This window comes from Rosa rugosa, chromosome 3 (assembly GCF_958449725.1).
Source record: "Rosa rugosa chromosome 3, drRosRugo1.1, whole genome shotgun sequence".
Lineage (NCBI taxonomy): Eukaryota > Viridiplantae > Streptophyta > Magnoliopsida > Rosales > Rosaceae > Rosa > Rosa rugosa.
In genome coordinates this window covers 6671410-6686804 of record NC_084822.1, presented here as the reverse complement: position 1 = coordinate 6686804, position 15395 = coordinate 6671410, and the positions used below count along the sequence as shown (strand labels likewise).

The 15395-nt window shown below is 38.3% G+C and overlaps 3 protein-coding genes across 3 annotated transcripts; 2 read left to right on the top strand and 1 right to left on the bottom strand.

The window, feature by feature from the left end:
• Positions 1 to 631: 631 nt before the first annotated feature.
• LOC133740469 (uncharacterized) lies at positions 632 to 2171 on the top strand. Its single transcript, XM_062168425.1, has 2 exons — positions 632 to 663; positions 968 to 2171. The coding sequence occupies exon 2, from the start codon at positions 1054 to 1056 to the stop codon at positions 2005 to 2007; it is 954 nt and encodes a 317-aa protein (XP_062024409.1). The 5' UTR covers positions 632 to 663; positions 968 to 1053; the 3' UTR covers positions 2008 to 2171.
• Positions 2172 to 3232: 1061 nt separating this feature from the next.
• LOC133737105 (uncharacterized) lies at positions 3233 to 4369 on the bottom strand. Its single transcript, XM_062164727.1, has 4 exons — positions 4155 to 4369; positions 3907 to 4093; positions 3543 to 3770; positions 3233 to 3472 (listed from the first exon to the last, which is right to left on the bottom strand). The coding sequence occupies exons 1-4, from the start codon at positions 4367 to 4369 to the stop codon at positions 3233 to 3235; spliced, it is 870 nt and encodes a 289-aa protein (XP_062020711.1).
• Positions 4370 to 14139: 9770 nt separating this feature from the next.
• Positions 14140 to 15132, top strand: LOC133739791 (zinc finger protein ZAT10-like). Its single transcript, XM_062167597.1, has one exon. The coding sequence runs from the start codon at positions 14239 to 14241 to the stop codon at positions 14986 to 14988; it is 750 nt and encodes a 249-aa protein (XP_062023581.1). The 5' UTR covers positions 14140 to 14238; the 3' UTR covers positions 14989 to 15132.
• The last annotated feature ends 263 nt before the right edge of the window (positions 15133 to 15395 follow it).

Below are 15395 nucleotides of genomic sequence, written 5' to 3'. Positions count from 1 at the left end.
CAAAAGTTTGAGGGTGGGGTTGTTGAGTTTAGGGATAAGCTGCGTAAGTATGCTATAGAAATTGGCTTTTCATATGAGTTTGTTAGAAATGACAAGGTTCGTGTTATTGCTCAGTGTTCTAAGAAACATTCTCAAGGCTGCAATTGGCTGGTGAAGGCTTATTTATGTAGGGCTAATGGTTTCTTTATGATTAAAAGGTTGATTAATGTTCACACTTGTCATGGTGTGATTCGTTTGCAGAAGAGTAAGATGATGGGATCCAAGGTTGTCAAGTCTATTGTGCTTGATAAGATTCGTGCCAATCCAAACAAAAAGCCAATTGATATAGCTGATGAGATCAAGAGTGATTATGGTTTGGATGTTGCTTATCGTACAGTTTGGTATGGTACGGAGTTGGCAAAAACAGCCCTACATGGTGATGAAGCTGAGTCTTATGCTCAGCTACTTTGGTTTAGTGAGTCTGTTATGAAGTCAAACCCCGACTCTAGGATAGTGGTTGAGTTTCATCGAGAAACACACAGGTTTCAGCGTATGTTTGTGAGCTATGGTGCATGGATGAAGGGTTTTCAATCTTGTAGACCTATTCTTTTCATTGATGCTACATTCATCACCAACAAGTACAAGGGCAGATTATTGCTGCATCGGCAAAGGATGCCAATCAAGGTTGAATCTCCTTCATTACTTGTAGTTTTTTATTTTTCTTGTTTTCTATTTGCTGCCATGTCTTGTTTTTTTTTTTTTTTTGTAATGTAAGTGACATGGTTAGTTACATAGCTACTGACATGGTCACTTACATGTTCATTGACAGTTACATGTCCAATGACCTAAATGTTCTGTGATTTGAATGACATGTCTCTGGCCATGTCACTGTCAAGTAATTTGCAGTTATGTCAGCGACATGGTCAGTGACATTAACAGTTACATGGCAGTGACATTATTTTGTTTTTCTGTTCAGGCTTGTAATCAGTTGCTTATGCTATTGTGGATTCTGAAAATGAGAGTAATTGGAGATTTTTTCTTGAGGTTTTGGCTGAAGAGTTTGCAAAACACCCTATGAGGAGGGTGACATTCATTTCTGATCGTCATGTTGGGCTTGTTAGTGCTTTCCCTAGAGTGTTTCCTAATAATCCACATGGGTTTTGTTTTAGACACCTGATGTCTAACCTTTCTGACAAATTTCCAGCTGGATCTTACCTCAAGGATCGGATTCCTTACTTGTTTATGTGTTGTGCTTATTCTCGCACACCGGAGATGTATGAGTTCAACATGGAAATCTTGAGGAGTGAAGGCGGTGACATAGTTGCTCAATTTCTGGAGGATCTTCCCAAGGAGAACTGGTGTATGGCTTACTTTAATGGTGAAAGATTTGGTGAAATGACAAATAACTTGGCTGAGTCTTTCAATAATTGGGTGTTGCCTTTGAAGAGTCTTCCTATTCTTGATATTAATGATGGCATTAGAGTGAAGTCCATGGCTTCAATTGCTGCTCGGAAGCAGGATGCTCATGAATGGTTGTCTGAGTTGTGCCCAGTGATTGAAAAGAAGCTGAAGGACAATTTGGAAGTCGGAAGGCATTGGAGAGTGAGCAGGTCTGATACCTATGTGTATGAAGTTCACTGCCAGAAGTACAATAGCATGGTAAATTTGGAAACTCGGTTTTGTTCGTGTGGAGAATGGCAGCTGTATGGCTTCCCATGTTCCCATGCACTTGTAGTGATCCAACAACATGGTTCTTCCCCGTATTTGTATGTCAATGAGCTGTACAAGGTGGATAAATATCGAGAAACTTATTCTTTCCCAATTAATCCTCTTCCCTCTATTTCGAAGCAAGTGCATGATTTTTGTAGAGATGCGGTGATCTTGCAGCCGCCTTTGACTAGAAGACCACCGGGAAGGCCTAGAAAGAAGAGGTTCAGAAAAAGGAGCGAGAAAACCAGGGTGATCAAGTGTGGTAGGTGTGGAAAATGTGATGGTCACAACAGAAAGAGTTGTACAACTCCGATATAGGTTCAATTCTGCCTACATGCCTTTAACAGTGACATGGCAAGTGACATAGCAAGTGACTCCAATACAGTTTGAATTTTTGTTTTGATTTTTCATTTTTTTCAATAAATGATAAGAAGTGCTTGTAAGGTGCTTACTCATTGGAATTTTTTTTTTTTGACTATGAGACAGTGTATCTGCTTTCTTCTTTTATAAATCCTTCAGTATTCTTTGTGTCTATAGGTTTTTAATAGTTACATGTACAGTGACATAACCATTTGTAAACTAATTGACTTGTCCATTGACATTAGTTTTTAGTTATCTTGTCGGTGACTTGTTCTATGACTTGTAGTTGGATCACTGCATATAGATTTGGTCATTGGCAGCGGAACGCTGCCTTTGCGGTGCAGCGGCACGCTGCAAATATTAATGAAAATTAAAAAATGAAGTAGCTACAACAACTTTGGTTTATTAATTAGCAGCGGAACGCTGCCGTTGCGGTGCAGCGGCACGCTGCAAACTGAAATAGGAATATCATTTTGGCTGTGACTTCTCTAGTGACTTATAGTTTTAATGTTTTTTGTCCAGTTACATATTCAGCTACATGCTTAGTTACATGTTCAGTTACATGGTCAGTTACATATATTGTAAGTTACATGGTCAGTTACATATATTGTAAGTTACATGGTCAGTTACATGGTCAGCTACATTATCAGTGACTTGGTCAGTTACTTAAGTTTTACAGTAACTTGCCTAGTGACTTGGCCAATGACATTCAGTTTTCTTTTTACTTGGCCAGTGACTTAAGCAGTTACATAATGGGCAGTAGTGAATTTAACAATGACACTTTCAATTATATGCGGCCTTCATATTTACATAGTCAGTGACTTGCCCTATGAATTCAGAAGATGCATTAATCTTGAATAAAAAGATCCATACAAGTCATAGTCTGAACTAAACAACAAATTTCTAAAATTCTGAACTAAACAAACAAATTTCTAAAATTCTTAATTTGCTGAGTTCCAGCTCTGCTTATGTTCTGCAAATTTTTTGAATATTTGAGCTTTGAACTTCATCATCTGAGCTTTGGTGACTTTGTTTGGCAGCTTCTCCTCTTTTGCCATTTTGTCCATGTAATACATTACAAAAGGTCCGCAATCTAATCTGTTGACAATTAAAAATTTCAAGTTAATGATTTTGACCAACTTAGTAACAGTAAAATTATCATTTTAAATTTTTGAATATAGACTTACGATCCTTGGTCTTGTTGGGGGCAGATTCTGGCATGGTTCAAAGGGATCCTTCCACCATCATAATTTTCCTTTATCCAGCTTATTGTTCTTATTTCGTCATCGCTCAATATACTTTCAACCACCTTTAATTTTGTGTGAGTGCTTTGACTCTTGTCAAATTTCATTCGGCAGCCTTGCTGCAGCATATCATCTGCTTGATCTTTCACTGCTCTCATCCACAGCTCGACCATTTCAACCTGTAGTTTTTAACAGATTAGTGAGTGATAGTTACATGGTAAGTTACATGGTCAGTAAGAAGTTTCTTACCAATTTTTTTATACTTTTAAAGCACTCCCCTGTTCCTGCTCTTCTTGGTTTCATTGAATCAAAATGCAGCCATTGCGGTATGTCCTTGTCAAAGACCAAGAGCGTGTGGTGAAATTCTTCATTATGGGTAATTGGGAAGAAAAGCACGCTGCATTTTCCCATGTTTTGGAACAGCGGCTCACACAAGTATTGATGGAGGTTTCTCACAGTTAAATGTATTGTCGAATACTATTTAAAAAAAGAAAGAAAGAAATACATAGTGTTTGGACCCATTTTGGGTCCAAACACATAGAACGAGTTATAAATAAACAAAGAATGAGAGATAAGGATTCAATGTTTATGAGAAAGTGCTCGTCATACTTACCCAACACATGCTATGCATAAAAGCAGATCTTCCCAAACTTTGTGAACTTTCGTTTTGCAGTTCATCCTTCAACATTTCCCCATAGCAATCAATCCAGTTGTTTGCTATTGATTGATCGCTTATGAACATTTTGACATCTGCCCTTGTGATTTCGCTTCCAGGCTCTTTTCCCTCCCAGAATAATACGCTGCATAACATAGAACGTTGTTAGTCCTGTGACTTAGCCAGTTACTTTTGGGAACAGAAACTTGATGCACAAGTCCAGCAAGATTAATCTTGCCACATTTTTGTCCTTCTTCTCAATCCCATCCTCTGTTGTTGGATTGTCTTTCAGCGCATCTTGCAGAGCTTTCTCCACGGCTTTCTTGTTAATTCTCGCTGTGTTTGAAAAAAACTGCTGGACAAAGTCGGACTGATATGCACCCTCAAAAGTCTTTGGGACCAAGTCACCTTTTTCTGGCATTCCTAGGATCTTTGAAATATCTCTTGTCGAGATCCTGAATTTCTTCTTTCCAAAGAAGAAGAGGTCATTTTCATGGTCGTAGGCCTGCAGGAGGAGTGTAATGAAATCATCAGATTTCTTGGCTGACTTCTCCTCTATGTAGCCACCATGGAATGCATCGACAATATTTCCAAATGGTGACTGCCTGAGCAAATCTAAAGTTCTTGCACTGAGATTCTTCTTGTTATCTTTATTAATGTGCACCTGTACTGCACATGTCCTGGTTTCACATTTCTCTTCCTCTTTGGTGCTGCTTCAGTTTTTTGAAATAGCACCAAAGAGGAACCCTTGTTTGGTGATTGTTCTACTTTTTCTTCTTCTTCTGTTTCTTCCTGTCTTTTTTTTTTTTTATTTCAAGCTCTTCTTGAGAATCTTCTTCAGTGATGGTTCTTCTTCTTCTTCTTCTTCTTCTTCTTCTTCTTCTTCTTCTTCTTCTGTTTCTTCCTGTCTCCTTTTTTTTTGATTTCTTCAAGCTCTTCTTCGAATTCTTCTTTCTGTGTATCGTTCGATCGTGTTCTTCATCTTTTGATTCCACCTCTTGGTAGTCTTCGTCATCATCGCTTGGTTCCCTTTCTTTTCTTTTTGTTCTTGCCATTTCTGATGTTTAAATTCTGTTGAAAAAAATAAGAAGGTTAGCATTGAGTTTGCAGTTACATAATCAGTTACGTAGTCAGTTACTTGGCCAGATACATATATTGTAAGTTACATGATCAGTTACATGGTCAGTTACAGCTCATGTCAATGACAACATCAGTTACATGATCAGTTACTTGGCCAGTTACATATGTTGTAAGTTACAACGTCAGTTACATGATCAGTTACATGTCATTGTAAGTTACATGGCTAGTTACATGGCCAGTTACATGATCAGTTACATGTATTTGTATTTGAGCCTATAAAATTTGTATTTGCACCAGCAGAATTTCCATTCAAGTAAAGCCTAAAGCCTAAACAGCATGACACACAGTCATTATCTCCATATAAATTGTTATGTTACTGTCCATGTCTCTGTATCAAATCACACCAAAATGGAAACAGAGCCCCTCCAAAATCAAATGATACCCAGTCAGTAGCCTATGTCACTGGCTATGTTACAGCATCAAACTAAAATTTGAAGACAGTCATTGATCATCTCCACTCAAAAAAGCTTTAAATCTTCACTCAAACCAAAACTTGGAATCGAATTGTTTTGTTTCAGAATCAAATGCAGAAATAATTATATCATATTCGACTTATAATTCCAAAACTAAATACTATATCAATGACTTGAAATTAAGTAAGAGAAGTTTCTGAGAATCGAGGCTGAAAGATTACCCGGTCGAGGTAGACGATTCGAGTTCTGCAATTCTTCAAATCCCTAAAATTTGGGGCTTTTTCTGTGAAGTACTTTTCAGAGTCGGCGCTGCTTCACCGTTGAGCAAAACAGTCGTCGGAGAAGGTATGTGTCTAAGAATGTGGCCGCCGGAGATTAATATTTCTCTATTTCGGAGTAGGTTTGAGCGGTTTTTTGAGGTTTGAATTTCCGAAGTAATGTGGAGAAGACGAAACAATAGTGTCGTTTTAGTCTACCTCTCACAAACCGCCAGAGAAAACTGACGGTGGCAGTTTTGTAATTAAATTGAAGTACAATGGTAGAACGTGAACATGTGACCTTAATTATCATCGGGACATTTGTGCTGTTTAAATTATAATAAGGCACTTCAAAATGACCTTTTTTATCATTATCCCAAAAAAAAAACTAGCCGAATTGAATTCTAGTTCAATCGGATCATGTATCTTTGAAAATCAATACAAGTACTTAAATATGTTAATTGTCTTTTTGGACAAATGAAAATATAATTATTTTGTGATTTTTCCTCTTTCATAACAGACTTTAATTTGAGTTAAATCGAATGGTCAAACCTAACTTAAGCTCGAGCTTATTTCATAGTTGAGCTTTGTCATGCGAAGCTCGAGTTAAAAAAAACATATATATATATATATATATATATATATATATATATATATATATATAGGGTGGTGCTATTCACTCACCATTTTTCTCTATTCACACACCCCCTCTATGTTTCTATTACTTTAATTCAATTTTCTTTTAAAAATTATCCTAATTACCCTTCTTTATAATTATGTTTCTTTTTTTATTTTTTATTTGGCAAGTCAATCATCTTCAAATCCTAAACCCTTCTTTTCCCGCAACTCTTTTCCATTCCCTCTTTTCTTTTTCATCAAAAACTTCTCTAGCATAGTCATTCTATCTATCTAATATGATGCTTTGAAGTTTAATCATGGTAGAATAAGAAACTTTAGATCCATCTTTTGAAAAAATTTTGCATGAAAAAAAAAATATGAGTTCAATGATCATTCGAGCCCTTTTAAATCTATTATTCCTAGTAAGATTCTAACTTAAATTATTTGGTGTATTTGAATCCATTGAGCAATTATAGATCTTTACAATAACCTAATAATGATGGCCTTATGATTATAAACATGATTTGTTCTACTATATTATGCTAGTAGAACATAATTTTGTCCCTACACAAAGATTGCAACTCATTGCATTCAATATTATGTAGAGCATATCTAAATTTTGTGCACGTCATCAGCTGTAGTGTGGAAGCATGTGGCTGAAGTGGATAGAACGTCGATTCTATTTTTTTTTTTTTTGTTTCAGGATGATGTACCTGGATTAAGAATCATAAACCAACAATCATTGAGTTTGGTACTTTGCAAAGTATAAGGACAAACTTTACAATTTGGATTCAGTTGGATGAAGGTGATTACCTGAGAAGCATATTCTTTCTCTAATAATACATGTCATTCCACTTAATAAACGTATTATTTTTCCTTCATTTATAGGTAAAAAAAATTGATTTATTGTATAATTATGTTTGATTCATGATTGAATTGCCAATAGAAAAAAAAATTGAAAAAGAAACATATATATATTTTTTTAATCAAACCTCGCAAATGCGAGGAAAAATATTTATTAAAAATAAAGGAAAATATAAGTAAGAGGAGAGGACATATCCTGCACCTTCCAGAAGTAAAGTACTACTGATGAGGAATGACAGACATCATCCTGCCTTCCAAAACAAAAGAAATCATCTAAAACGAAAATTAGGGAGACCCAACTTATCTCTTAAACAAAATTGATTAATGAAACTAGGAGATGAATCAAACCAAGTAAAGCCCGTACCAGAAGCGCCAAAATTGGCCAATGCATCAGCCACCTTGTTACCTTCACGAAATATATGTGAGCAACGAAATTGCATCATTGAAATGTGATGCACACAATTCTTCCATGCCACCTGTAATTGCCAAGGTACCATATGGGGAGAGTGGAGAAAATTTAGAATTAGGGACGAGTCAACTTCAAGCCAAATATGCTTCCAATCTCGAACCCATGCAAGCTCGATTGCCTTGATCACTGCCATAACCTCCGCAGCAATGGAACTAGGAATGTCAAGGGATGATGAAAAAAAAGATTTACAAGAGAGGGTAGTTAGGGTAATTTATAAAAAAAGATTGAATTAAAGTAATAGAAAATTAAAAAGGGGTATGTGAATAGATAAAAAGAGTGTGTGAATAGCACCAGCCTATATATATATACAGATTTTATCCAGAGCGGAGCTCCACTTTGAAATTAACGTGTGAAGTTTGAGTTTTGGGTCACTTTTCGGTCGCATATCCACATCTCGACCGTTCAGTTTTTAGGTACTAGTGTATAGATCATCTTTGCAAATTTTCAGCCAAATTGATGATCGTTAAGGTATCTAACTCACTTAAACCAATGGACGGACTGAATCTGTCAACCTGAACCGTACTAGCTTTAAGGCAATTATCAATGTCTTAACGATCATCATTTTGGCTGAAAATTTGCAGAGACGATCTATACACTAGTACCTAAAAACTGAACGGTCGAGATGTGGATATGCGACCGAAAAGTGACCCTAAACTCGAACTTCACACGTTAATTTTCAAAGCGGAGCTTCGCTCTGGATAGGATCTGTAAAGATATATATATATATATAAATTAATCAAAGCCAAGTCGACTAGAAATTGCACTTTGAAAAAAAGAATTACAAATCTTCATCTTACTTTTAAGAAGACAAAATCTTTGAATTCGCCATACTATCTCTACAAACATAATTGTAAAATTAATTGTAAAACAACGAGGTTAAACAAAAGAGGATCAATCGATATCACTTAGAGAAAGATCTAAAGCTAGCCTTTTACTTGGAGAAAGATCTAAAATAACAAGGTTAATCTGGATATCTTGAAGACATTAAGTGTAGGTTGAAAGCACCGACGGTACTGCATACGGTGGATATGGCGAAGGCACCGATCACCAGCTGTTTATACCAAAAGTTTGTAGGCCAGAACACATATATACACACCAAGGTCTCCAATCGATTAAGGAACAATGTACCGTAATATTCTTGCCGCTCCTGCGCAATAAAAATTAATTAGTTGATATCGAGATAAAAAATTGAAGAGAGAAGTAGAACAGTGTATATATACTTACCTCGGGTGATGATTGATCTAGATAGACGAGATCCGCAGAAGAAGCCTAAGAATCTCATCAGAGTGAGCACCACCTTGATGGGGATATATAGTTGAGTAAAAATCAAGGGATAGGAATCATAGGATAGCAGACTCTCCAGTGCAAGCCTCTCAATTACGAGGAGGATAAAATCTAAATAGACGAGTTTGATGAGGCTGGTTTTCTTCTATTTCTTCTGAATCTGATCTGCCATTGTTGTACGTCTAGCTAGCTACTATTAAGAAATTGGTCGAGATATCGAGCTGCTTTTTATATAGAAAGCCTATCTAGGGTTTAAGAGATTTGAGAGATACAGGAGGCTCTGTATTTATTGGTACTTTACCGTACGCATCAAATATGAATAAGGTTTCCAAAACATAGGGGGAGTCCAAATTCGTATCTACCTTTACTTTGTATTGAATGCACCATGCAATACTAGTACCGAAAGAATATAACTACATCTTCTCTTCTACTCTATATTTGACTGCTCTACATGGCTGTTACCGTCTCGGCTGAGTAGTTTGAACTTTGAAGAAACATGTGAAATTCCACAATGCTTCAACCGCAAATTGTACAAGTATCTGGGTAACCTGGCTAGACCTATCGAACCCCAATTCACTTGCTCTTCAAAGTCCTACCCCCTCCGAAACTCCCTTCACAGCAGCAGGCTTCTTCTGCTCTTCAAACCCAAGCTGAAAATAGAACGAAATGTAGGCTTCACAGCAGCAGCAAATTCTCAACAGCCATGCATGCATACATTGCCACCCGTTCTAGGCTTCTAGCGCCGGCAATGCCTCCGAATGCTCTAATCGGAACTCGGACCACAATACCAGCTCCGGCACCGACACTAGCACCTTCACGTATATATGAAGAAGGATTACACCAGCTAGTTGTACATACGCGGTTTATTTAGAACGTGAAGGCTTAGAGCAAGTCCACCCGTTGAAGTTGGCTAATCAAGACTACAAGACTATTATTCACTACTTTTTGCCTTTCATTTTCACTATTTTTCTTGACTAGTCAGATACTGTTCACAAAAAGTCACCAAATGTCGGTTGGCAGGTCAAGAAATTAACCCAGAAAGTGACTCAGAGTGACTTTTTGTGAACAGTATCTGACTGGTCAAGAAAAAAGGTGGAAATGAAAGGCAAAAAGGCATCAGTGAATAGTCTTGACCAGCCAACCTCAACGGGTGGACTTCTTAGGGGTATAGTTGTGCTTATGAAACTCGGCAAGTAACCAATATATAATGCCCAAAAAATTGAATATGTCGGCAGTTCATAATCTATATACAACTGAACAAGTGGTTCGACTGAAATGTAAACATTGGAAAATCTTAATGGAAAAAACTGCAAAAATAATACCTATAAGAAAAGTATATGATGCTAAAACTACTCCAACTCTATCTCCCACCCTTCATCCAATCTGTAATATCTCACTTTCTACAAGGACACACCAAAGTCAATATGTTCTAGTTTCTTGCATGAAGTGTCTCAATTGATCATTTCCACAACAAATTTTGAAACTAGTTGAAAATTGATAGAAGTAAAAAACTCGTAGATAGAATAGTAAGGGATGATACGCCAATGGGAGTGATTATGTGAGGCATGACCTCATCAGCAGCAGCCGTATTTACTTTTGCCTTCCTTCACTTAATTTGATCACATACAAAGAATAATAACAAGTGTATCAAACTATCGGCTACTAGTCCAAACTTGTAAGCTAGTGTGTTATTCAGTGAGCCAAAGTTTGACGCCACACTGTCTACGTACGACTTTGGACCACCAAGTTACGTATGCCTCCATGCCCCTTTTGAATCTGTTATGCCTCCATTTCTCTGTGTTTGTTGGTGATTCTATTGACTTAATTAACACCACTAGTTTAGTTATCTCTCTAAACGCCTACCTACTTAAAACTGTCTGTAATACGTCGATCTCTTCACCCACTAGTAGTTGATGGTTGAAGAGGTGTCATTAAAGGCGATTATTCATGATCCAAAGTCCAAACATAATGTTTAATTAGTTATTGAAAACTTAAATGCATATGAATTGTAAATTAAAACATTTTGCGGATTTGCAAATTATAAGCATGAGAATATAATAAAACATGATGTTCGATGAGTTGCTTTAGAAAAATCAAGATAAATGGATTTGAGCAAAGAAAATACGTCGTGTTATAATCTTTTTCATCTTGCTTTTAAAAAGAAAAATTCTTGAATCCGCCGCTGTCTCGTATATATAATTATTAAATAAATAAAAAAACAAGTACTTAAAACTAAGAGAAGTAATGAATTTGAACTTGGGGAAGATCTTTTAGCCTTTCACCTAACAGCGTACCTCATTGTGTCTCATTGTGTTTCACGTCCACAAACCCTCAAGAATTTGGCCACTCCATCTCTCATGAACCACTTGAAGAGTGGGAAGCTCAGCTACGAGAAGTAAGCACTACGTGGCGCCACACAGTGGGAACCACGAGTAGCCTCCACATGGCGTCTTCTCAGCCTAAACCCCAAAATAAATGGACGGCTTGATGTGAGTTATCGCATAATGGCTTGTCAATTAGCATCTTTAAGCATGTGAACTTAACGCTAAACAGCATGCCACGTGTCCTCTTCACGAGGAGATAAGCGCGTTGCGTGTCGTGCGCTTGACGGTTTGCTTAGTCGCGCGTCGGTGTTTACCCAACTTTTTAGTCCACTGACTGTGCTCAGCTCACTCGAAGGCGATTTTACCAAAAATGCCCTCGACGCCGCCGTGGTGGGAAGCGTTTACTTTGTTGAACTTTGAATCCAGAGTCTCGGTCCAAGTCTTGCGAGTGGAATCTGGGAGGGAGGGGCAAATTGGTAAACTTGGTGTTGGGACGAAGGAGGTTGGTTTTTTCTGGAAAATGACGAGGTTGATTAGTCTTTAATCATGGGGAATGATATGACACACGTGGCTAATAATGCAGATTTGCTCGTAAGATTTCGCTGGCTTTCCAGAAGGGAAGGCCAACCTAACATAAACCACCAAAACGAGCATAAAGAAAATTCACGAATCACGACCTGGAAAGTCAAGAAGGTTTAACAATGGGGACTAATGTGGCAATGTCTAGAGAGAATATGGACTCGAGCACAAGAATGAGCGTAAACTCCTCACGACGTAGTGGATCAAACGTGTTACCAACTAGAAATGCATGGTTTGTTTAGAATTTTATTTAACATGGTTATCGCCCCATAAACTAAGACGTAAGAGCCTAGAGATTGTTTTCTTTGGTTAAGTTTTATCATTTTTGTATTGGTTTTTATTGCTTGGGATTCTTGTAAACCTCGGCGGAACAATGGTTCACAAGAATCGTAACTAGGAGATTCTAATATAAATGACAAAATTAAAGGTGTTTTCTTTGAGTTTCTTTCTACTTGGATTTATTGTAAGCATGGACGAAACATGCATGGTTTTGAGATCTGATGACACAGCTAAAGATATTCCTTCATAATATTTTTGGTTAGATTTTTGGTAAATAGGAGTGGAACCATGAATGAATTGAATGTGATTATCTTGTCTATTTAATTGACTAAACTAAAGTTAATTAGGTATTTCCAAAACAAAATGAAAATGGCTAGATTATTGTAAACACCGGCCGGACAATTCAAGATGAGAAAGTATTTATGTGTAATAGATTTTTTTTTTTTTTTTTTTTTTATGCATGTGTAATGGATTCAATATCTTCTATTAATCCAAATCATACTAAAGAAAACGTACGTGACCTTACCCCTGATCGAACAAAAAAACGTTTATTGTTCTTTCCACTTGATTTCTCCTAAATACTAAACCTCAACGGAAACATGATTCGAGCTTTGATGAGGAAGATCCATTGTTGATCTAATATCACCCCCTCATCCAAATCTACTATAAACAGCGGCGGAACCATAATTATGATGTTAAGATTTGATTAGAAGATTCTCAATTGTAAGGGATTTAATATTACTCATTGTCCCGATTTTAGGAAATCAGTTTTTTCTTTAATCAAAATAACTAAAGCTACTTATTTCAAAAACAAAAATTTACTTGAATTGATTGTAAATATAAGTAGAACCCCAATTTCTGATCGGATGAGGATTTTGCTAGCTGTAATGAATTTAATAGAGATTCCTCATCCAAATGACATAACAATTTTAGCTTTAACCGATAGAAATTTTTTTTTTTTTTTGGATAATTGTAAACAAAACCGTAACCCAGATTTGATGATAAATAATGTTTTTATTATTAGTAATGGATCTCATCTCCTCTACTCATCAAAATAGAATTCATTTTTAGCTTTAACTAATAGACCAAAAGCGATTCCCTTTGCTTGTGCTCACTAAAAAATAAGAGCAAATTCGAGACTTTCCGGATATGGGATAATATCAAAAAATATTCATAAATCAAAAATCATTATGTAAAAGCGTCTGACTCACTATCTTTCGAAGGCAAAATAGTAGCCATACTTTCTTAGCAAAAGAGAAGCGTAAACCAAGTTTCGGATCCGATGATAAATAATCTTATCCATAAAGAATTCCCTATCCTCCGCTCGTTCAAATAGAATCCATCTCTCGCTTTAACTGACCGAATAAAAGCGATTTCTTGCGGATGGCTTTGCTTGAATCTATCAAAAGCACGAGCGAATCAGGGATTTTCCGAAACCCAGATAGCATCAAAAACCATCCAAAACAAAACTATCCACAAATCAAAACCACCATGTAGCGAACATTTACCAAAGTAGCAACAACACTCTTAATAGCAAAGCAAAGAAAAGGTTAAAATTTCAGGCAATTACTTGCTTTCCAAGTAAGAGCTTTCCAAGTACATGGAGAACTCTGAACCGTCCACTTTAGGCAAGGCACGGTCAAAACCGTGACAGTAAGGGCAGTACTTTGGCTTCCGTACAAAGTAAAAAATAGCAGAGAAAACCAGTAGCTGAAGCTGGAAGCGTGCTTTACACGCAAAGCAGAGCAGTATATTACTGTGAGTGAGTTGTGAAAGAGCAGGCGTACCATTGTTTTGACCTGGAAAAAGTCCTCGAAATTAAACTAAAACCCCCCCTCCCTTTCAGTCACCGCCTCTCTATCCCTCCCACCACTCCCACTCCACACCTCCTTTCTTTTGCTTAGTTGACCGACCTCACTCCTCCTCTCTCTATCTCTCCCTATATATAACCCTACCCCCTCTCTCTCCTCCAACCCATTCCATCTCACAACAACAACAACAACCCATTTGGGTAACAACTCCATTTCATCAATCAACTTTTCAAAGCTTTATTTTAATCTGTCATGGCCTTGCAGGCTCTCAACTCCCCAAACACCGCCTCTCTCGGCGGCTTCGAAGACGAGCCTAACCGCAACATGAACCACCACCTCGCCGCGAAACGTAAGCGCTCCAAGAGGCCTCGCTTCGAGGACTCGCTTTCCGAAGAGGAGTACATGGCTTTCTGTCTTCTCTTGCTCGCTCGTGGCGGCACCACCAACGCCACCGACACCACCGCTACCGCTACCGCTACAGCCGCCCAACTGCCGCCGCATCCCCCTGCTGCTTCTTACAGGTGTGTTGTCTGCAGCAAGACTTTCGGCTCCTACCAGGCTCTTGGGGGCCACAAGGCTAGCCACCGTAAGTCTGACGCCACCTCCGCCGCCGTAGCCGCCACCGTCAAGACTGAAATCCCGGCTGTCACCGCCGCGAGTGGTGGGAGGACCCACGAGTGCTCCATCTGCCACAAGTGCTTCCCGACCGGGCAGGCCTTGGGAGGACACAAGCGCTGCCACTACGACGGTGGCAGCAGCACCGCCAACAGCGCCGTCACGACGGTTTCCGAAGGCGGCGGCGGATCCTCCAGCCACGGCCAGAGCCAGACTCAGAGCCAGCGTGGGTTCGTACTGGACCTGAACTTGCCTGCTGAGCCGGAAGTGCTACAAGTGTGGACCGGGTTCGACAAGAAGAAGAGTACTCAAGCCTCCGCCGAGCAGGAGGAGGTGCAGAGTCCGATGCCGGAGAAGAAGCCACGTCTGACATTGGGGCCTGAGTGAATTTGGACTATATGTATGTGGTGAATTACAGAAATGTTTGTAGTAGCTAGCGTGTTCTATCAATTGGGGGTGGTGTACATAGAATTTAATTTCATTGGTTCGTTTCGTTCTTGTGAAAATCATCGTGTTGGTTCTTTGATTCGATTTTGGGTATGGGTTCAAATTTGTTCATTGTCGCTCTACACCCCATTACCAATTCACTTGACTCAAGGTCATTTGAAGGACGACCATGATCATTTGGTCTAGTTGCATTAGTTCGTTAGATTCTGATCGGAATTTGACTTTCGTAGTTGTTTATCGATCAACATCTAAAGGGCCAAAGGGGTGTGATGTACGGATTTACGCTTGATGCGTGAAGTACGCAGGGAGACCATGGTAGTGTAGGGTTTGAGCGAGTGGTGCATTAT

What these genes read in the sequence shown, in the direction of transcription:
- LOC133739791 (XM_062167597.1), top strand. Translation starts at nt 14,239, where the DNA reads ATGGCCTTGCAGGCTCTCAACTCCCCAAACACCGCCTCTCTCGGCGGC.
- LOC133740469 (XM_062168425.1), top strand. Translation starts at nt 1,054, where the DNA reads ATGAGGAGGGTGACATTCATTTCTGATCGTCATGTTGGGCTTGTTAGT.
- LOC133737105 (XM_062164727.1), bottom strand. Translation starts at nt 4,369, where the DNA reads ATGCCAGAAAAAGGTGACTTGGTCCCAAAGACTTTTGAGGGTGCATAT. An exon ending in TTATGCATAGCATGTGTTGG is followed by an intron (nt 3,771 to 3,906) that starts GTAAGTATGACG and finishes TTTTTTAAATAG; the next exon opens with TATTCGACAATACATTTAAC. An exon ending in TTAAAAGTATAAAAAAATTG is followed by an intron (nt 3,473 to 3,542) that starts GTAAGAAACTTC and finishes TAAAAACTACAG; the next exon opens with GTTGAAATGGTCGAGCTGTG.